Source organism: Salvelinus namaycush, chromosome 29 (genome assembly GCF_016432855.1).
Source record: "Salvelinus namaycush isolate Seneca chromosome 29, SaNama_1.0, whole genome shotgun sequence".
Classification (NCBI taxonomy): Eukaryota; Metazoa; Chordata; class Actinopteri; order Salmoniformes; family Salmonidae; genus Salvelinus; species Salvelinus namaycush.
Window position 1 is genome coordinate 1,297,587 of NC_052335.1, and position 23,487 is coordinate 1,321,073.

Consider the following 23,487-nt stretch of genomic DNA (forward strand, 5'->3'; position numbering starts at 1 on the left):
ACTACCGGTGGGTGATTAGGCTGAAGCCCCCAAAAATGTCATGCACTTGCACCAGTTGCTAGCTGGCTAATTGTTTTTTCCTCTTGGATGTGGAGTTTACTATTGCAACCTTTAGATGGTAAATTTATTCAACCCTATAGTTGCTGAGGATCGACTTTTCCAGGCAAGTGTTGCACTGCAAGAGATCAAGCAGGTAACGGCACTACCTTTGCGCCGCAGTAGGTGGCCTACAGTATATTGTTGAACTTGTCTATGTCAATTAGAATTACATTTTACTGTTGTAACGTTCATAGCTGATTCCACTTGTAAATTCAACATTGTATACAGTAGAGTAACCTACATGCTTGTTGTAGCCTACAAGAAAATGAAAACACCAGTTGTCTAATACTGACTGATCAAAGGGTAGATGGCCCAGCGACCGCTTGAGAACTCTCAGATAGAGCACATTATGACGTCTTGCCTGGGCTTTTACATCATGTCGTGCCTGGGTTTGTTTTGTCACCCCGACAGTTGGATATTTCATAATCACAAATGATGTAAATGAGACTTACTGAGTCTGGCTTTAACCCATTACAGCCCTGTCTAAGCTGGGGGAGGGGGGTTCTTCTCAGCTATATGGAATTGTTATAAGCAGGTCATACCAAGGATCATTTTGCTATTTGATTTTGAATTTTAAGTCCCCTTGAAGTATAAAAAAATACATAAACAAATTATTTGATGAACATTGTTATTTAGCCTTACTGCTATCAGTGTCATATCTGCTCCTGCCACACCCTAGTGGTCACCCGGTGTCTGCTTGACCTGCAGCCATTCCCCCAGTACACACTCTCTCTCTCTCTCCCCCTCCCTTTCTGTTTGTGTGGTTGGAGACAGGTGTGCTGGAGTCAGAGCAGATCCCTACCAGCTGCAACTCGTTCCATTATCAAGACCTCTACAAATACTCAGTTCTGCCACTTCCACTCTGCCAGATCGTAATCTCTGCTCAGTCAGTTTATGCTTTTAGCCATTATTATTATTCAAGATCCTGTTACCCTGCTGTACCTGTTTCCCTGCTTAACGCTGTTTATCCTCTTACTGCAGTTTTCCCGCCCTGACTCTGTCTCCCGTTCCACATCTCACCACCCTGCTACCCTGTTCTGGACTCACCATACCACCACTCCCTTGGATTCCCCTCTGGACTTGTTTATCCTGTCCCAACCCAGCTCACTCCAACTTCAGTCTCCACATCTGGTTTCCTACAACCCATCCAAGCTTCCCCGGATCTGCACTCCATATCTCCCTGTGTTACAATAAATACCTTGGTTCATTCATCTCTGTTTCCTCGTCTGAGTCTGCTCTTGGGTTCCCCTGTGCTAGACACTCTAATGTACATGTCCTCTTGCTCAGTTGTGCACCGGCGCTTCCCACTCCTCTTTCTATTCTCGTTAGTGTCAGTTTGCTCTTTTCTGTGAAGGGAGTAGTACACAGCATTGTACGAGATCTTCAGTTTCTTGGCAATTTCTTACATGGAATAGCCTTCATTTCTCAGAACAAGAATAGACTTATGAGTTTCAGAAGAAAGGTCTTTGTTTCTGGCCATTTTGAGACTGTAATCGAACCCACAAATGCTGATGCTCCAGATACTCAACTAGTCTAAAGAAGGCCAGTTTTATTGCTTCTTTAATCAGAACAACAGTTTTCAGCTGTGCTAACATAATTGCAAAAGGGTTTTCTAATGATCAATTAGCCTTTTAAAATGATAAACTTGGATTAGCTAACACAACGTGCCATTGGAACACAGGGGTGATGGTTGCTGATAATGGGCCTCTGTTACGCCTATGTAGATATTCCATAAAAAATCAGCCGTTTCCAGCTACAATAGTCATTTACAACATTAACAATATCTACACTGTATTTCTGATCAATTTGATAATTTAATGGACAATAAATCTGCTTTTCTTTTGAAAAACAAGGACATTTCAATGTGACCCCAAACTTTTGAACGGTAGTGTACATAGTCACTTAACTCAGTGTAGGCTACAGTACTGAAAACCATTGAATACAACAATCATGTCTCTGTCGCTAACAAATACAGTTATGGGTGGCAACTATAATTCACTCGCAAGGCACTAAATGCAAATAAAGTCGAATAAATTCTCAATTTGAATTTTATGTTCAATCATCCTAAAATTCAGAGTCGAGTGAATATACAATTCAACTTGAGAATGTATGTTGGTTCAGCTATAGGCCCAAATGTTGAGCAAACTCACAATCCTATTGCCGCTGGTTGACTTACTATGTTAAATCAACTTTTTTTTTTACAGTGCTTTTATGCCTCTATTACAAGGGTCAAAATCTATCCTTCCTAAAAAAATAAGAGCACAGGTTGCGAGATCAAAGGTTGAGAGACGGAAGGCGGAAACCCGCAATTGGAAGAGGTCTCAATATAGGAAGTAGATGCTAGCAGATGAACAGGAAGTTGGAAGTATGTCAGCAAGAAGAACTTGTTAACTGTATGCTGCAAACCAATTTCCTGTCTTGGACAATAACAATACTACTAGTACTACTACTGCTCATTCTAGTACTACTGCTAGTAATACTACTTCTACTATTACTGCTACTTTAACTGTTGATTGTTGAGTCTGAAACGTACTTGGCCGCTCATGTACAGTAGATAGACATAACTTTGATCATCAAATGATTTTTCAGCCATTTCCAGCATAAAGCAGTAGCTTAGTAGGCTATAGTCCATATGTGTACCAGCCAGGATATTAGGAGGGGGGCATGCAGAGATATTTCAATTTTAACTTCATATGGAGTCCAAATTACTGCCTCAGCGCTTCAAGTCTTCAGTGTGTATTAGAAAGGCTACACTACACAGTCTACAGATTTTGTGCAATTCTACCATTCGATTCGTCCTTTTCTGCCCTATTCTTTAGCAGCAGGTGGTCAGTCAGTCAGTCCAAGTTTAGTTTCACTCTTAACACAAACAGAGGGTACCTGTTGTAGCCAACCAGGGCAGGGTGGAGAGATACAGTAAGTCAATAGAACCACCCGTTCCTCTGCTCTTCCCCTGCTGCGCTATGCCAGATAGTGTCAACAGAGGCACGCTCTGCCTAACAATCATTCATTGATATGAGCTATGGATTCATTTATAACATATTATAGTCAGAAAGTGCCACAAACATGCAGCAGACACGCACATACAAGCACAGTACACACACACCCGAACACACACACAATTTTCTAGTCACTTTTTATCCCCTACCTACATGTACATATTACCTCAATCACCTCAACTACCTCGTACCCCCAGCACATTGACTTGGTACCATTTAATATAGCCTCATTATTGTTATTTTATTGTGTTACTATTTATTTTATAATGTTTTACTTTTAAACTCTGCATTTTTGGGAAAGGGCTCATAAGTAAGCATTTCACGGTAAAGTCTACACCTCTTGTATTCGGCACGTCACAAATAACATTTGATTGATTGACACACACATAGGACCGCCAGTGAATGGCAAGTTTGTGTGTGTCAGGCACAAGAAGCATAAAACACAAGCCTGGAAAAAGCGCAGGTGTGTGTCTGTGAGAGACAGAGGGACAGAGAGAGACAGTTAGCGTCTATGAATGATTTAAGTCGTAGGATAATTGATTGAGTGAATGTGATGTCTTTCATCAAAGAAAACAGAAGGCCACGGTATTATTTTGGAGTGCTAGAATGATGAATCCCTGGATCTCTCCGAAAGCAGTGAATTGATGAGGTGTTAGGCCTAAATGCTTAGCCGACTGATCAAAGGAAACATCATGGCTAGGCCAAATGTGTAACCTTTATCCATATAGCAGTGATAAAAAAAATATATATATCATGGAGAAAAAAATATGAAAAAATCCCAGCCTACGGGGCTGTCAAATTCACCCTTGGCCACACTCTTGAGCATAGTTGCGGATTTTTTTTTCTCCTGTTAGCCGCACTGAGTGGAAATGTCCCCTATTCGCGCGCCCCTCCTACTCCGTGTTCCAGTGAAAGCCAACATTTACAAATTGTCAGTGGCGAGCCAGACCTGTCAACGAGTTATGAGCGTGGAGCGTATATTCGATGAGTTTGGACACTTCAAAAGGTAGGTTACCCGGAACAATACATGTGTATTGCATTGAATCAGTATATCCCTGCTATCATAAACTATAAGAATGTGTCCTGTTCACTCGACCACCCTCCATAGGAATATGATGACCGTATACCCTCTTGTAGTCAACATGGTTGTTTTTTTAAATAGCTCTGTGGGGATTATGGTTATATTTATGGTTAGCCTAAATATGGCAGCCGTTAAAGTAGATGTTTCTTTCTCTCTGCAAACAAAATATAGCAGCTTTCTTCCTTCTTCAAGTTGGTATGAACTTGCTTTTAGAGAGACGGATGTGTAGTGCATTGCATCATTGACGCGTTAAAATTGTATAAACATTCTCTTTTAGAATATATCATTTTTTTCATTCTCACTATCCAACCATAACACTCAATGTACACCTGCTGTATAGTTAATGTTTGGATTTTTTGCATACGAAGAATATTTTTTGTTAGGCTACTTTATAAGAACGTATGTATCAATTATGTTGGATAGTAACGGTTTCATTCCTTTGATGCACACTAAGACTTTTCTGTAATTTCAACAGGAAAACACTGTAGAATGCGTGGTAAAATACATTTAAATGTGTTTTACAGAATTATTGCTGTATATTGCATGGTATTATGGGTAAAATGCTGAAAAATATTGTTTTTAACTGAAATTGAAAGCCTCCTGTAAAAATGACTTTAACGTACTGTATTGCTTTACAGTAATAGTTTATGCCTACTGTAGATTAAAATGTTCAGTTCCAGGCACCAACATCATGCCGGGTGAAACGCATGAAGCAGACTATTTTAGTAAATATCTTCTTCAAAAGGCACTTGCACATCTGAGCTATCTTTGTTGCAGGTGCATGGCAACAGTTAAACAAGATGAGAAAAAAAGAAGAAACCCTCACACTGCTCTTGCTAGTATCACTGCTCTTTATTAAGCTTTACGTATCGGCTACCTAAAGCGTAATAAAATATACCTGAAGCTTAATAAAGAGCATTGACACTAGCAAGAGCAGTGTGCCGGTTTCTTCTTTTTTCTCAGTAAATATCTTCTTGAAAGGGCAGTGAAATGGAAGAATATTTTCAGCAGCTGCTGACTTCCCTCTATTGGATGCTCTCCGGCCCGTTGTGTGTTTAAGCGCCCATGAACCCCCTTACCCCGAATAGGTTTGTCCCTATCATAGATCTAGGATTGTACCCAATCCCAATTTTAACTCAAATCTCCATCTCTCTCTTTGTCTCTCTCTCCCAACACCCACCCCACACACACAGGCACACAATATGTCTTGAAACTGTGTTGTAATGATGCTCTTCTTTGTTTTTAGAGTATTATACAATAAAACTAACAGCTATGTACCGTATAAATTATTTACAGTATATTGACGTAAATTGCAACGCACTCTGGGTGATTTCAGAGTAACTGGTCAATTATACCATAAATTCCAGTAAAATGTTGGTTTAACAGTACATTACTGTAAATAAGTACTGTATTTCAAATGGTACTATAATTACATCCCCCAGAATACAGTACACTACCATCTTTTTCGAGCACCAAAAACCTTTTGACCACTAGTGGGTGAAGATGCTAGAGGTAACAGGTACAAAAATATCTATATCCACAGTAAAACGAGTCCTATATCGACATAACCTGAATGGCCGCTCAGCAAGGAAGAAGCCACTGCTCCAAAACCACCATAAAAAAGCCAGACTAAGGTTTGCAACTGCATATGGGGACAAAGATCTCCTCTGGTCTGATGAAACAAAAATAGAACTGTTTGGCCATAATGACCATCGTTATGTTTGGAGGAGAAAGAGGGAGGCTTGCAAGCCGAATAACACCATCCAAACCGTGAAGCACGGGGGTGGTAGCATCATGTTGTGGGGGTGCTTTGCTGCAGGAGGGACTGGTGCACTTCACAAAATAGATGGCATCATGAGGTAGGAAAATGATGTGCATATATTGAAGCAACATCTCAAGACATCAGTCAGGAAGTTAAAGCTTGGTTGCAAATGGGTCTTCTAAATGGACAATGACCCCAAGCATACTTCCAAAGTTGTGGCAAAATGGCTTAAGGACAACAGAGTCAAGATATTGGAGTGGCCATCACAAAGCCCTGACCTCAATCCTATAGAAAATGTGTGGTCAGAACTGAAAAAGTGTTTGCGAGCAAAGAGGCCTACAAACTTGACCCAGTTACACCAGCTCTGTCAGGAGGAATGAGCCAAAAATCACCCAACTTATTGTGGGAAGCTTGTGGAAGGCTACCCGAAATGTTTGACCCAAGTTAAACAATTTAAAGGCAATGCTACCAAATACTAATTGAGTGTATGTAAACTTTTGACCCACTGGGAATGTGATGAAATAAATAATAGCTGAAATAAATAATTCTCTCTACTATTATTCTGAAATTTCACATTCTTAAAATAAAGTGGTGATCCTAACTAACCTAAGACAGGGTATATTTACTAGGATTAAACGTCAGGAATTGTGAAAAACTGAGTTTAAATGTATTTGGCTAAGGTGTATGTAAACTTCCGACTTTAACTGTATATATAAAATGAAAACACATTACCTAGGAGCCAACCTGTTTGCACCAATCCCATGCAATTACAGTTTAATAATGTAAAATAAACACCTCAATGAATTAAATTAATTTATAAATTCATTCATTACATGTATGGTAAAAAGATTACTGTAATAGTATTGGTACCGTAAAACTGATTACCATAATATGCTGTACTGTAAATTTACAGCATTATACTGGCGGCAGAGTTGCCAGCAAATTACTCTCAATATATAATACAGCTGTGTTGCTGTAATGATTACAACAGGCTTATTTATAGTATAATGCTGTATTGTACAACACAGCATTGTTGTTCTTACTGTAAAACATTTGACAGCATCCTAACCCATTCATAGACGCTAACTATCTTTAGAGCCTATTGACCATAGTATGTTCTGGCCAGGGGAGTTTTGTTACGAGCCTCTGAGTGTTAAAACACTCCGCTTGCGTGAAAACATAAGGAACATATCTCTTATATCAGGGAGAAATAACAATGTAGGGGTTTTGCACAGATCCATACGCTGTGTGCCTCCAGTTGACAAACTACACTTCCTCCCCAGTTACGCTTACACACAGGTGTTCGGGGGCTGCTAGATAGCTAATTTGCACAGGTGGCCGCCTGTGTCCTCTGTCTGTCTTCTGTAAACAAGCACTGTATAATGGAGATATGACCCGTGTGGGAACACTAAACCAAACCCTATAAAGGAAAGTCATAATTTTACCTTTTTTAAATTAAATGTAGATCTGATTTTAAAAAAAATATTTAAACAATTCTTTCTCGCTGATATGAAAGATAAAGGTATATAAGCATATGTTTCGAAAACCGTTTTGAAAGCGATGATTATTGACATTTATAAACGTTAAAACAGCCTCGGAATTGTAGTTCACACTTGTAGTACACAAGCCATGCCCTGAAAACCCTTCTTAGGGTTAAGCATCCCTAATGTAAAGCTAAATTACAGGAATTTAACTGGCAACTCTGCTGCCAGTATAATGCTGTACATTTACAGGGCAACGTTTTACAATGCAACTTCCTCATGTTATCCTTTGATTGAACCCCTAGATTCTCCTCTCTCACTCTCATCCTTCTCTCCGCCTCCTAGGTTCCAGGCATGTCTGTACTTTGCTGCTGTCTTCCAGGCCATAGCCTGCGGAATCCACTACCTGGCCTCCGTGTTCCTCGTGGAGAGGCCAAACTTTGTCTGTGCTCCGCCAGGTAACATCACTGACGTCCTGTACGGGAACCACACTGGTGCTTCCCTGGAGGAGGTGCTACCATTCTTCAAACCGGCGAACGGGCCCATGGTGGTCCGAACGGCTGTGGGCCAACAGTGGGAGCTTAGCACCTGCCAGCGCACTCAGAGGATTAACCCCACAGACTTCACCTACGAGCAGGTCGTCAACAGGACGACGGAAAAGTGTGACGAGAACGACCGTTACGTGTACGACCACAGCGAGGTGTATCAGAGCATCGTGACGGACTGGGACCTGGTGTGTGACAGGGAATGGCTGGCCAAGCTGTGTCAGCCCACGTTTATGATGGGGGTGCTGGTCGGAGCGCTGGTGTTCGGGGACATCGCTGACCGGTAAGAGTAGCTCTCCCCACCTACTTAATCCCAAAATATGGGGATCGTGTCTGTCCCCTGCGGTGTCCCTGTGCCCTGGAGAACCTTGATAACTGGAAGGGTGTCGATGACCAAACGTGGATGTCCTCATCAGTGGTGTAGAGCAATTTGTTTTACGTGAGGGAGAGCAAAAGAAATACGTAAATGACGTCATCATTTCCTCAATCAAAGTTTGTACCCGACAGACGTGGCCAGTTGCATAGCCTATCATTATAAAATATGCATACTAATTGCCACGTCTGCCTATGCCCACACATATTGTCTCAAGACAAATGTACATTTGTAATACCCTCAAACACCAAGTCAGGCATAGGCTACCAAATTTCAAAATAGGCCATCATCACTGTCCGTCGTGAATGATAATTCTTCACGTTTTACCGGCGAAACGTCGAAATTACATTTCCATACCAATCATTTGATTGATCTCAGTACTTTCGTGGGAATATGCATTCTTTGAACGACTGTTTCGTTAGAGAATTAGAGCAGATGGTGTTAACAGACTATTAGCGTTTCTTGTATTTTGTTTCAATCAAAGCATATATCCAGCCTAGTGGCACACTCTGTTGAGTTTTGGCGCATGAGAAAATATTCAACTATTCAGCTTCAGCTAGCCATCCTAAAATCTCATTAGAAATGAGTAGGTGTTTTTGGTGTAACAGTATTGTTATAGGCCTACTCTGCTATGGTATTATATTCGGTTCTGTTATGTAAATGCGAATGAATCATTATGTGATCTTGCGAGACATTGATTCTGCTTTGATTTAACTTTCCTAAACAACCACCATTGTGAGAAGTGATCATCTTCTATTTATTATAATAATAATATTAATAATAATAATAATAATAAGTGATGAACAGGACTATTGGGCGTAGGCAATAGATCTTGATGAGAGGTCATTTTAAACAATTGACGTGCCCTTCGTGGTACTGAAAGGACAGCGCCAGGGTCATGCAATGACGTTAAAGAAGTTGAACCAACTTTTGGAGCTGAAGGATAGCTGGAGGAACAAGTTCAGGAACAAACAACAATACTTTGCAGTAGGCGTATAGCCTAATAGTCCTACAACTACGTGGCATAGCAATTTGTAGGCTATAGCCTAATGTAAATACTGTCACACCCTGATCTGTTTCACCTGTCTTTGTGCTTGTCTCCACCGCCCTCCAGGTGTCTCCCATCTTCCCCATTATCCCCAGTGTATTTATACCTGTGCTCTCTGTTTGTCTGTTGCCAGTTTGTGTTGTTCGTCAAGCCTACCATCAGTTTCCCCCTTGCTCCTGTCTGTTTCTAGTTCCTGTTTTCTAGTTTTCCAAGTTTTGACCATTCTGCCTGCCCTGAGCCTGCCTGCCGTTCTGTACCTTGTCACGCCACACTAGATTATTGACCTCTGCCTCTGCCTGCCATTCTGTACCTTTTGGACTCTGATCTGGATTACTGACCTCCTCTTGCCCTTGACCTGTCGTTTTGCCGGCCTCCTGTTCCAGTAATAAACTTCGACACTGTCGTGAACTTCCCTAAACGGGATAAATACAAATACATACAGCTTAAAGTGAAACTTCACCGCTATACACTATTTGGGGTGGTTTTCCAGTCTCCCTAATCATTGATGAGTGATGAGAAAGTGTTTCAAACATTTTATGCTCAATAGCTGTGTTTTCTTTCATTAGTTGATTGAGCCTGCTGTTCAAAACATTTGTGGAGTCATGTTTTGTAGTAATTATTGTGGCCTTTGTGTTTCGCCGATTGCACGATCATGCGAGTAGATATAGTTGTCCTTGTTCAGTTGAGCCATTGGACTTGTCTCAACGTTGGTCCTATCTGCCAGAACATTGCAGGATATCTACACTGAACAAAAATATAAAACGCTACATGTAAAGTGTTGATCCCATGTTTCACAAGTTAAATAATAAGTTCCCAGAAATTGTCCATATGCACTAAAAAGCTAATTTCTCTCAAATCATTTTGTGCACAAATTTGTTTACGTCCCTGTTAGTGAGCATTTCTCCTTTGACAAGATAATCCATCCACCTAACAGGTGTGGCATATCAAGAAGATGATTAAACAGCATCATAATTACACAGTTGCACCTTGTGCTGGAGTCAATAAAAGGCCACTCTAAAATGTGCAGTTTTGTCAAAAACACAATGACACAGATGTCTCAAGTTTTGAGGGAGCATGCAATTGGCATGCTGACTGCAGGAATGTCCACCAGAGCTGTTGCCAGAGAATTTAATGTTCCTTCTCTACCATAAGCTGTCTCCAACGTAATTTTAGAGAATTTGGCAGTGCGTCCAACCAGCCTCACAACCACAAACCATGTGTAACCACACTAGCCCAGGACCTCCACATCCGTCTTCTTCACCTGTGAGATGGTCTGAGACAGCTGTTGAAACTGTAGGTTTGCACAACCAAATCATTTCTGCGCACTGTCAGAAAACATCTCAGGGAAGCTCATCTGCATGCTCGTCGTTCTCACCAGTGTCTAGACCTGACTGCAGTTCGGTGTACCTACTTTAGCGGGCAAATGCTCAACTTCGATGGACACTGGCACACTGGAGAAGTGTGCTCTTCACAGATGAATCGCGGTTTCATCTGTACCGGGCAGATGGCAGACAGTGTGTGTGGCGTCGTGTGGGCGAGCAGTTTGCTGATTTGAATGTTTTGAACAGAGTGCACCATAGTGGCGGTTGGGTTATGGTATGGCCAGGCATAAGCTACGGACAACGAACAACATTTTATTTTATCGATGGCAATTTGAAAATGTCCCAGTTCTTCCATGGCCTGCGTACTCACCAGACATGTCACAAGTTGAGCATGTTTTGGATCCTCTGGATCGACGTGTACGACAGTGTGTTCCAGTTCCCGCCAATATCCAGCAACTTCACACAGCTATTGAAGAGGAGTGGAACAACATTGCACAACTCTATGCGAAGATTCTGACTGGTTTTCGGAACAACGCCACTACCTTTTTTTAAAGGTCTCTGTGACCAACAGATTCATATCTGTATTCCCAGTTATGTGAAAACCTTAGATTAGGTCATAAGGAATTTATTTAAAGTGACATATTTTCTCATTGGAACTGTAACTCCATAAAATCTTTGAAATTGTTGCATTTATATTTTTGTTCAGTGTAGGTTGACTCATTTTCTCTGGCTTTGTAAAGACAACAGCCTAATGGGAGCCATACTTCCTTGTTCCCACCATCAAAGGCTTTTCAAAACGGGGCCGGTACTAGTTTACAGGTTAACAGGAGCTATTGTACCGTGCACTGTCTATAGATAAATGAATAGCCACAATGTCTGCTTCCGATGATTCCTCTTTCCAAGAAGAGCTCACACATCCACAGGGCGGTCCTCCACCTCATGAATTAGCTATGAATTCTGGATATTGTGATTTGTTTACAACCAAGCAATGTAGCTGGCCCGTTTCTACCGGTGAGATGCAGAAATGCTCGTATTTGCGTGTAGTGAGGAAATTCAACATTTTCATGACACATACAGTATGATATGTTAATAACATATAACTGGACATACAGTGGCTTGCGAAAGTATTCACCCCCTTGGCATTTTTCCTATTTTGTTGCCTTACAACCTGGAATTAAAATAGATTTTTGGGGGATTTGTATCATTTGATTTACACAACATGCCTACCACTTTGAAGATGCAAAATATTTTTTATTGTGGATCAAACAATAAATAAGAAAAGAAACAGACAACTTGAGCGTGCATAACTATTCACCCCCCCAAAGGCAATACGTTGTAGAGCCACCTTTTGCAGCAAATACAGCTGCAAGTCTCTTGGGGTGTGTCTCTATAAGCTTGACACATTAAGCCACTGGGATTTTTGCCCATTCTTCAATGCAAAACTGCTCCAGCTCCTTCAAGTTGGATGGGTTCTGCTGGTGTACAGCACTCTTTAAGTCATACCACAGTTTCTCAATTGGATTGAGGTCTTGGCTTTGACTAGGCCATTCCAAGACATTTACATGTTTCCCCTTAAACCACTTGAGTGTTGCTTTAGCAGTATGCTTACGTTCATTGTCCTGCTAGAAAGTGAACCTCCTCCCAGTCTCAAATCTCTGGAAGACTGAAATAGGTTTCCCTCAAGAATTTCCCGGTATTTAGCGCCATCCATCATTCATGAGGTAGTCCAGGTGACTACCTCATGAAGCTGGTTGAAAGAATGCAAAGAGTATGCAAAGCTGTCATCAAGGCAAAGGGTGGCTACTTTGAAGAATCTAAAATCTAAAATATATTTAGATTGTTTAACAGTTTTTTGGTTACTATGATTCCATTTGTGTTATTTCTTAGTTTTGATGTCTTCACTATTAAAATACAATGTAGAAAATAGTAAACATAAAGAAAAAACCTTGAATGAGTAGGTGTCCAAACTTTTCACTAGAGCAGCTGTGAAATTTCCCTTTAATATCATTGCACTGTTTGCGAGGATTTTGTAGGAGGTATTTCAATGTGTTGTGTAGCTCACAGACTGTATCATATATTACATTTGATTAGCTTGAAGACAGTGTTACAATATACCATATTACAGAATACAAGAAAACAGAGGTGAACTATCAATTCATAGAATTTATTTGCATGGATTAAACATGCTATCAAATCAATTGTCCAAGTAGTGAACATAAATCATTACTACGTCTCAATAAACTATAGCCTAAATGCATGTTGCCTCCAACTTGGCCCAATTTACATTTCCAATTGCCCACCCTGACATACCAAGCTAGAACGGGCCCTGTGTCTCAACCAATTGCCAATGTAGGCTAAATATCCCAAGCAGGGCTACAGCAAATTCCAAAGAGGGTCAGGCTCTTGGACTTTGCGATGGCCACTCTAGTTGTGTTGTCCTCAGCAGAACGGTGTCGCCGTAAACAAGTGGTCACATGTCATTCTGGGTTCCACTACACAAGAGAAGAGAGGGGGTTCGTGGAATTGTATGAACATCAAGGATTTTTTTTTTGATTGGCCAAAGTGGTCAAGCCTCCAACGGGCCTCCACTGTGCACACACGTCACCTATAATTTGTCATCATTCCTGCCACTGCCAGAGAAGAAACACCCATTTACCATACATCTAGGCTGCTATACATATTTATTTGGTTTGCCATTCTATAATTTTTCATGGATTTTTTGTGGTAATTAAAAATGATTTATTTACAATTCATCAGAAATACTTTTACAAGCTCCGGCAGCACTGCACCCCTTGTCGTCATTTTACTTTTGTAGTAACTAACAATACTGTAACATGCTGACTAGACCAGGCACACGCGTGCACCCTTCGCACACATGTTGATTTTGTCCATCCACACCAGACGCGATCAGGACAAGCAGTTTGAAATATCAGAACGAACTCTGAACCAACTATATTTATTTGGGGACTGGTCGAAAAACATGAAACATTCAAGGCAATTTAGCTAGCTTGCTTGCTGTTGCTAGCTGATATGTCCTGGGATATGAACATTGGGTTGTTAATTTTACCTGAAATGCATCTGTGGATTAATTGTCCTTTTACTCTGACAATTAATCCACAGATTAAAGGGTAAACCTCGTTAGTTTCTAGTAATCTCTCCTCCTTCAGTCTTCTTCTTCTTCGGACTTTATATTGCGCTTGGCAACCAACTTTAAGGTGCATTACCACCACCAACTGGACTGGAGTGTGGACCTCAGTTCATCTTTCAATCACCCACGAGGGTATATGCTACTATAAACCACTGAGGAGATGGGAGAGGTGGGACTTGCAGCGAGTCAAGCATCAAAAATAGAACCAAGTTCTATTTTAGAACAAAGTTCTATTTTAGCGCCTGGCTTCGCAGACACTCGTTGACGCGTGTGAGCAGTTTGGACGAAATTATTGAATAATACGTATGTGTACATTTATTTTGCAAAGTTCGAGCACGTAACGCAAACAGTGTGGTCAGCATGTAAGATACAACGGTCGGTCACTTGGTCGGACAGTCTGTGTAATGCAGAAGAAGGGTACACTATCAGTGGCGTAGTGTAGTTTCACGGGCCCCCCATGAGGTCTGAGCAAAGCCCCCCCTTTTGCCATGGGGCAGAGAGAAAAGTGTGTAGTTTTATAGCTGATCTCATGCTATTTTATACATTTTGCCTTGAGGCAGATGTAACCGATGTGAAATGGCTAGCTAGTTAGCGGTGGTGCGTGCTAATAGCCTTTCAAACGGTGACGTCACTTGCTTTGAGACCTTGAAGTAGTGGTTCCCCTTGCTCTGCAAGGGCCGCGGCTTTTGTGGAGCGATGGGTAACGATGCTTCGTGGGTGACCGTTGTTGATGTGTGCAGAGGGTCCCTGGTTCGTGCCCGGGTCGGGGGTGAGGGGACGGACGTAAAGTTAAACTGTTACACAGAGAGAAAATGTTGCGGTTTTTGAGCTATATATTTGTCTTAATATTGACACAATTTGAAATATATATCTTGATAGATCAAAGTATCAGCTGTCACACCATGTAAAGGAACTACCTAATTTTGTTAAAAAAAAACATAATACATGGAACTAACTGGATTTATGTCAACTCTGTCAGACACCATAAAAGGCATTTCATTTTTACAATGATTGTGCAACAAGTGTTTATTGGCCTTGATTGTTTAATTCTAACATTATATGTAATACAAATCTCCAAAAGGCTGTAACCTAACAAAATGTGGAAGAAGTCAAGGGTCTGAATACTTTCCGAAGGCACTGTATTTTGCAGAACAGTGATTACATATTTTTTGAGAATATTGAAAAGGGTCTTAAGGGTTAGCCATCAGTTACATAGTTGACAAGCCACTGACAGAGTTGACAATAGATACTCAAAACAGACATAGTTTTGCCTCTAAAGATAAAAGTTCAATAGAAACATTTATAAAATATAGACAATTATTCATTTGAAAATCCCTAATAAAAACATAACCATGCTATCAGATCTTTCAGCGCTCTGACAGTTGATGTTTTATGGAGTTGACAAAACTTGCATTTTTCTTCTTTATTCAAACGATATACACAGTAGCAATTTAGTTTTTCTTCAGTTGCTTTAGGACTCTACAACCTAATTAAATGTAACATACTTGAACCAAAATTAATATTCTATTTTAATTTATCAGGCAGATAGTTGACAGTTTATGGTTGTGACCATGGTGATTCCAATATTGTTTGTTTAAATCTTTCAAAAGTAGAGAACTTTACAGACCATGAGGAATGTTGTTGCATTACATGTAATGAGGACATGAATAACGTGTCCTTATGGTATACCCGACCCTGCTCATTCCTGATTCATTTAGGATTTTAGACAAATCTTATGGAATCAACCAAATTACCGGACATCTTTTAGGAATCAACATTTTGAGAGAAATATTATTTTAACCTCATTCCGTCAGTAGAGGATGCCTGGTTATTCTTTAAAGGTGCTTTCCTCACCATCGTAAATAAACATGCCCCATTCAAAAATGTAGAACTAAGAACAGATATAGCCCTTGGTTCACTACAGACTTGACTGCCTTTGACCAGCACAAAAACATCCTGTGGCATACTGCATTAGCATCGAATAGTCCCTGCGATATGCAACTTTCAGGGAAGTTAGGAACCAATATACACAGGCAGTTAGGAAGGCAAAGGCCAGCTTTTTCAAACAGAAATGTGCATCCTGTAGCACAAACTCCAAAAAGTTCTGGGACACTGTAAAGTCCATGGAGAATAAGAGCACTTCCTCCCAGCTGCCCACTGCACTGAGGCTAGGAAACACTGTCACCACTGATAATTCTGCGATAATCGAGAATTTCAATAAGCATTTTTCTAAGGCTGGCCATGCTTTCACCTGGCTACCCCTACCCCGAACAACAGCTCTGCATCCCCCGAAGCAACTTGCCCAAGCCTCCCCCATTTCTCCTTCACCCAAATCCAGATAGCTGATGTTCTGAAAGAGCGGCAAATTCTGGACCCCTACAAATCAGCTGGGCTAGACAATCTGGACCCTCTTTCTTAAATTATCCGCCGCAATTGTTGCAACCCCTATTACTAGCCTCTTCAACCTCTCTTTCGTATCGTCTGAGATCCCTAAAGATTGGAAAGCTGCCGCGGTCATCTCCCTCTTCAAAGGGGGAGACACTCTAGACCCAAATTGTTACAGACCTATATCTATCCTACCCTGCCTTTCTAAAGTCTTTGAAAGCCAAGTTAACAAACAGATCACCGACCATTTTTGAATCCCACCGTACCTTCTCCGCTATGCAATCTGGTTTCCGAGCTGGTCATGGGTTCACCTCAACCACGCTCAAGGTCCTAAACGATATCATAACCGCCATCGATAAAAGACAGTACTGTGCAGCCGTCTTCATCGACCTGGCCAAGGCTTTCGACTGTCAATCACCGCATTCTTAGCGGCAGAATCAACAGCCTTCGTTTCTCAAATGACTGCCTCTCTTTGGTTCACCAACTACTTCTCAGATAGAGTTCAGTGTTTCAAATCGGAGGGCTTATTTTCCGGACCTCTGACAGTCTCTATGGGGGTGCCATAGAGACTGTCAGACCGACTCTTTTCTCTGTATACATCAATGATGTTGCTCTTGCCTCTGGTGATTCTCTGATCCACCTCTATGCAGACGACACCATTCTGTATACCTCTGGCCGTTCTTTGGACACTGTGTTAACAAACCTCCAGACGAGCTTCAATGGCATACAACACTCCTTCCGTGGTCTCCAACTGCTCTTAAATGCAAGCAAAACTAAATGCATGCTCTTCAACCGATCGCTGCCCACACCCACTCGCCCGTCTAGCATCACTACTCTGGACAGTTCTGACTTAGAATATGTGGACAACTACAAATATCTAGGTGTCTGGTTAGACTGTAAACTCTCCTTCCAGACTCACATTAAGCATCTCCATTCCAAAATTAGATCTAGAACCGTCTTCCTATATCGCAACAAAGCATGATCCCAAACATAACCTCGTAAAACTGACTATCCTACCGATCCTTGACTTCGGCGATGTCATTTACAAAATAGCCTCCAACACTCTACTCAGCAAATTGCATGTAGTCTATCACAGTGCCATCCATTTTGTCACCAAAGCCCCATATACTACCCACCACTGCAACCTGTATGCTCTCGTTGTCTGGCCCTCGCTTCATATTCGTTGCTAAACCTACTGGCTCCAGGTCATCTATAAGTCTTTGCTAGGTAAAGCCCCGCTTTATCTCAGCTCACCATAGCAGCACCCACCCATAGCACGCGCTCCAGCAGGTATATTTCACTGGTCATCCCCAAAGCCAACTCCTCCTTTGGCCACCTTTCCTTCCAGTTCTCTGCTGCCAATGACTGGAACGAACTGCAAAAATCACTGAAGCTTCGATCTCCCTCACTAACTTTAAGCATCAGCTGTCAGAGCAGCTTACCGATCATTGCACCTGTACACAGCCCATCTGTAAATGGCCCACCCAACTACCTCATCCCCATATTGTTATTTATTCTTTGCTCCTTTGCACCCCAGTATCTCTACTTGCACATTCATCTTCTGCACATCTATCACTCCAGCGTTTAATTGCTAAATTGTCATTATTTTGCCACGATGGCCTATTTATTGCCTTACCTCCCTAATCTTACTACATTTGCACACACTGTATATAGAATTTTTGGGGGGGTTTTGACTGTACTTTTTCCCCCCCATGTGTAACTATCTCACTGCTTTGCTTTATCTTAGCCAGGTCGCAGTTGTAAATGAGAACTTGTTCTCAACTGGCCTACCTGGTTAAATAAAGGTGAAAAAAATATATATGTATTTTTTAAAAGCTATGAGTCTGGAGCAAGCTATGATTGGTTTATGAGGAGTGCCAAGGTTATGGGTGAGGGGAGAGGGGTGAGAGGTGAGCATTGAGTAAGGAGGGGTGAGGAGGGTATAGGTGAGGGGTTAGGGGTGAGGGTTTATTCTCAGCAGGTCCTTAGAACATCCTTGTTTCTCAAACCCGAAACAGGCAAACAGAGTGTGCAAGTGTGTGTTTGGATAGCAGTGTGTGCCAGTTCAGAGAGGTGTTCCCGTCATTTGACACTACAGGGTGACTGCCAGTCCACAGCCACAGAGACAGATTAAGACTCTTGGGACAGTGGGGACATATCAAGTCAACTGGTAGGCTATTATCCAGTTGTCCAGCAAGGACAGGGTAGAAGAGGCTTGCCAAGGCCAGTAGTCCTTTGGTCTAGCTAGGGTCTAGGTGTCCACTGTGCAGAGAATAGGGTACTCAGTTGAACGCCTCATGTTCACATACCCAAGACGTGAGCTAGGTTGAGGAGAGAGGGTGTGCCCCACTCCCTGCTGTATCATCATCGGCTGCTGAATAGTTTGAATGTCTGTTTCAAGCCTGGCCTCAGAGCCATATGAAATATACTGTATGTAGTTCTGAGCACCTGCTAGATCTATGATATTAATGGTCTAGTTATTTGAGGCAGAAACATAAGTGAGGAGGTTGGTCGGGGAGGATGGGTTAGGCGTAATCCACGACAGTCTAGCAATTCAAAGGTTGCATGTTCGAGTCGGGGACAACTGTAGCATTTTAGCTAACCGTTCCCCTAGCACTTATTCTAAACTTAACCCAATTCACCTAAACTGCTACGTAAATTCACCTAACCTTTGTCTTTTTAGTTTTCCTAAATTTTGTAGTAACTGCCAACATAAATTCTCCCCGTAATTCTCCTTTTGTTACGGCGCAAAAAGCAACCTGGTCTCAAATAAAGACATACTATACAGCCTCCAAGATGTATGAAAGGGTAAGTCATCCAATTAGTATGCTATTGTACGACCGGGTAAGCCGTATGATACTAGACATCCTTTAATTCGTACAGTTGAAGTCGGAAGTTTACATACACCTTAGCCAAATACATTTAAACTTAGTTTTTCAGAATTCCTGACATTTAATCCTAGTAAAAATTCCCTGTCTTAGATCAGTTAGGATCACCACATTATTTTATGAATGTGAAATGTCAGAATACTAGTAGAGAGAATGATTTATTTCAGCTTTTATTTCTTTCATCACATTCCCAGTGGGTCAGAAGTTTACATACACTCAATTCGTATTTGGTAGCATTGCCTTTAAATTGTTTAACTTGGGTCAAACGTCTCCTTGCTCGCATACACTTTTTCAGTTCTGCCCACACATTTTCTATAGGATTGAGGTCAGGGCTTTGTGATGGCCACTCCAATACCTTGACTTTGTTGTCCTTAAGCCATTTTGCCACAACTTTGGAAGTATGCTTGGGGTCATTGTCCATTTCGAAGACCCATTTGCGACCAAGTTTTACCTTCCTGACTGATGTCTTGAGATGTTGCTTCAATATATCCACATCATTTTCCTATCTCATGATGCCATCTATTTTGTGAAGTGCACCAGCCCTCCTGCAGCAAAGCACCCCCACAACATGATGCTGCCACCCCCGTGCTTCACGGTTGAGATGGTGTTCTTCGGCTTGCAAGCGTCCCCCTTTTTCCTCCAAACATAACGACGGTCATTATGGCCAAACAGTTGTATTTTTGTTTCATCAGACCAGAAGAGATCTTTGTCCCCATATGCAGTTGCAAACCGTAGTCTGGCTTTTTTATGGCGGTTTTGGAGCAGTGGCTTCTTCCTTGCTGAGCGGCCTTTCAGGTTATGTCGATATAGGAATATTTTTACTGTGGATATAGATACTTTTGTACCTGTTTCCTCCAGCATCTTCACAAGGTCCTTTGCTGTTGTTCTGGGATTGATTTGCACTTTTCGCACCAAAGTACGTTCATCTCTAGGAGACAGAACGTGTCCCCTTCCTGAGCGGTATGACGGCTGCGTGGTCCCATGGTGTTTATACTTGCCTACTATTGTTTGTACAGATGAACGTGGTACCTTTAGGTGCTTGGAATTTTCTCCCAAGGATGATTTCTTTAGATTTTCCCATGATGTCAAGCATCAAGCAAAGAGGCACTGAGTTTGAAGGTAGGCCTTGAAATACATCCACAGGTACACCTCCAATTGGCTCAAATTATGTCAATTAGCCTATCAAAAGCTTCTAAAGCCATGACATAATTTTCTGGAATTTTCTAAGCTGTTTAAAGGCACAGTCAACTTAGTGTATGTAAACTTCTGACCCACTGGAATTGTGATACAGTGAATTATAAGTGAAATAATCTGTCTGTAAACAATTGTTGGAAAAATGACTTGTGTCATGCACAAAGTAGATGTCCTAACCGACTTGCCAAAACTATAGTTTGTTAACAAGAAATTTGTGGAGTGGTTGAAAAACAAGTTTTAATGACTCCAACCTAAGTGTATGTAAACTTCCGACTTCAACTATATATACAGTATAGTATAGCTTTATAAGATTACATTATTTGTATTCAGTGGGGGGGAAGAGGACGATTGTTTCTTACAACTAAGCAAACTGCTAATTCCAGACTCACACACTAGGACAGTATGCGTGTATCAGCCAAATTGTTCATTGATTTGTTCTGTCTAGTCTGGAGGCCTAGAGTCAAATGCAAATCCCATACTCACTCACTCAAACACCTATAAACCCCGCAACTCCTGTTGTGTAGTGATACTAGCGACGTGCAATTTCAACACAATCTGCTCCTAGGGCTGCTGCCCCTCTGCTGCTCCCAGCTTGTGTCAACCAGTATTTATATTTTAAATCTATTTTTTTGTGTGGTATTTTACTCCCTTTTTCTCCCCATTTTTGATCTTGTCTCATTGCTGCAACTCTCCAACAGGGTCAGGAGGCCACGGTCGAGTTATGCGTCCTCTGAAACATGACCTGCCACACAGTGCTTCTTAACACCCTTCAGCTTAACCCAGAAGCCAGCCGCACCAATGTAACGGAGGAAACACCATTCAAATGACTACCGAGGTCAGCCTGCGGGCACCCGGCCCACCACAAGGAGTCTCTAGAGCGCAATGAGCCAAGTAAAACCGCCCCGGGCGAACCCTCCCCTAACTCAGACGACGCTGGGCCAATTGTGCGCCGCTCTATGGGACTCCCGGTCACGGCCGGGTGTGACACATCCTGGGAACAAACCCGGGTCTGTAGTGACGCCTCTAGCACTGCGATGAATTGCCTTAGAGTGCTGCGCCACTCGGGAGGCCATGTCTTCCAGTATTTCAACCAATATTTGTTCTGGATCAATGCCATGAGTCACAAACCTTCTATGTGGCAATGTGCAATTCCCAGTCAACAATACAATGCTCCTTATTTACATTTTAGTCATTTAGCAGAGGTGCAATTATGGTTAAGTGCCCTGCTCAAGGGCACATCACCAGATTTTTCACATGGTCTGCTCAGGGATTCCATCCAGTGACCTTTCGTTTACTGGCCCAACGCTCTTAACTACTAGGCTACCTGCCACCCCATGTATTATTTCAAACACATCATATGAGCTTGTGTGACATTTAATATTTTTATCTCAACTCTTCCCATGTCGTCAGCTACAGTAAATAGCAGAGGTCCTTCTGAAAATACAGGAAGTATGTCATTAAAACCTATGGCTCCCCACATGAAAAATACTATAGCGTATACTATGGTAGGAATACTATAATATTCACTGTGGTGTTTTGTGGTAATAACACTACAGTGAATTGTGTAGTATACTGTAACATTTCATTGTATTGTGTAGCTTACATGCTGTATCATAAATAAATGTTGATTTGCTTAACACATATACCCTATTATAGAATAAAAGAAAACAGAGAGGTGAACTATCAAGTCATAGAATTTATTTGCATAGATTCAACATGCCATCAAATCAGTTGACATAAATCAGTACTACGTAGAATTTCAGGAAATTTGTTTAAAAATGTCCATAATGACCATAAAAATCAAGCTTTTGGTGTGTTGTATTCATGTACTGTAGTATTTACCATAGTGCTTTTGTGGACTGTAATACAATATACTGTAGTGTTTACTGTAGTGTTTTTAGAGACATTGTATTATCTTTGACATCAAAGTTGGGGGTTTTCTTGTTGAGGAAACCTACTGGAGAAATACTAAAATATAGTTTTTCCCATAACCAGTAGGTAGGTAAGTAGGACTGGGTTCTGAACAGCAAGTTCTACTGTAACCTGTAGGGAACACAATATATGCTCTATTCTCTGCATGTAGATTTCTCATTTATTGGTGGCACAAATTGGGATATGGGGGAGGGGGATGGGCAGGGTACATACAAATTAAATACTGTCATATTTACTATAGTAAAAAAAGTAGTGTTTTTGTAGACATTTCTGTAGTATTTACTAGTGTTTTCTCTCTCTCTCTCTCTCTCTCTCTCTCTCTCTCTCTCTCTCTCTCTCTCTCTCTCTCTCTCTCTCTCTCTCTCTCTCTCTCTCTCTCTCTCTCTCTCTCTCTCTCTCTCTCTCTCTCTCTCTCTCTCTCTCTCTCTCTCTCTCTCTCTCTCTCTCTCTCTCTCTCTCTCTCTCTCTCTCTCTCTCTCTCAGGGTTGGCAGACGGAGGGTCCTAATGATCACCAGCCTCTGCCAGTTTGTGTTTGGTGTAAGCGTGGCATTCATGGGAAACTACTACCTATTTATGGTCGTCCGCTTCCTGCTCGCCATGGTAAGTGTGTGTGCGCGTGTAAGAGTTGTAAGAAAAAGCCTAATTATCAACACGTGGAGTGTAAGGAATGCAGGATGACGTAAGGAGACACGTAATTCAATATTATTTTATGGGCAAATCCTATCTTGAGACATGCACTTTACTTGAAATTTCGAGAATAATCTCCCATAAACATACAGTAGTTGTATGGTGTATGCAAAAGTTGTAATTGTATGCTGTATGCAAAACCCCCAAGACATGCTACACTTCACCATTACAATAACAGGTGGGTGCCAAAAACATTATTCAGTATTGAAGGTCCCCAAGAACATAGCGGCCACCATCATTCTTAAATGGAAGAAGTTTGGAAACACCAAGACTCTTCCTAGAGCTGGCTGCCCAGACAAACAAGGGGGCAAGGGGGAGAAGGGCCTTGGTCAGGGAGGTGACAAAGAACCCAATGGTCACTCTGACATGGCTCCAGAGTTAGTCTGTAGAATCTTCCAGAAGGACAACCATCTCTGCAGCACTCCACCAATCAGGCCTTTATGGTAGAGTGGCTAGACGGAAGCCACTCCTCAGTAAAAGACACATGACAGCCCACTTGGAGTTTGGCAAATGGCACCTAAAGACTCCCAGACCATGAGAAA

The 23,487-nt window shown here is 41.6% G+C and overlaps 1 protein-coding gene across 1 annotated transcript in view; it reads left to right on the forward strand.

Annotated features, from left to right (window-relative positions):
• Positions 1-4,024: 4,024 nt before the first annotated feature.
• slc22a16 (solute carrier family 22 member 16) overlaps positions 4,025-23,487 on the forward strand; it is a 49,929-nt gene continuing 30,466 nt past the window's right edge. The window contains exons 1-3 of the mRNA XM_038968874.1: positions 4,025-4,104; positions 7,768-8,250; positions 22,741-22,858. Of these exons, the coding sequence (XP_038824802.1) occupies positions 4,061-4,104; positions 7,768-8,250; positions 22,741-22,858 (645 nt within the window). The 5' untranslated portion in view covers positions 4,025-4,060. The remainder of the gene's footprint in view (positions 4,105-7,767; positions 8,251-22,740; positions 22,859-23,487) is intronic.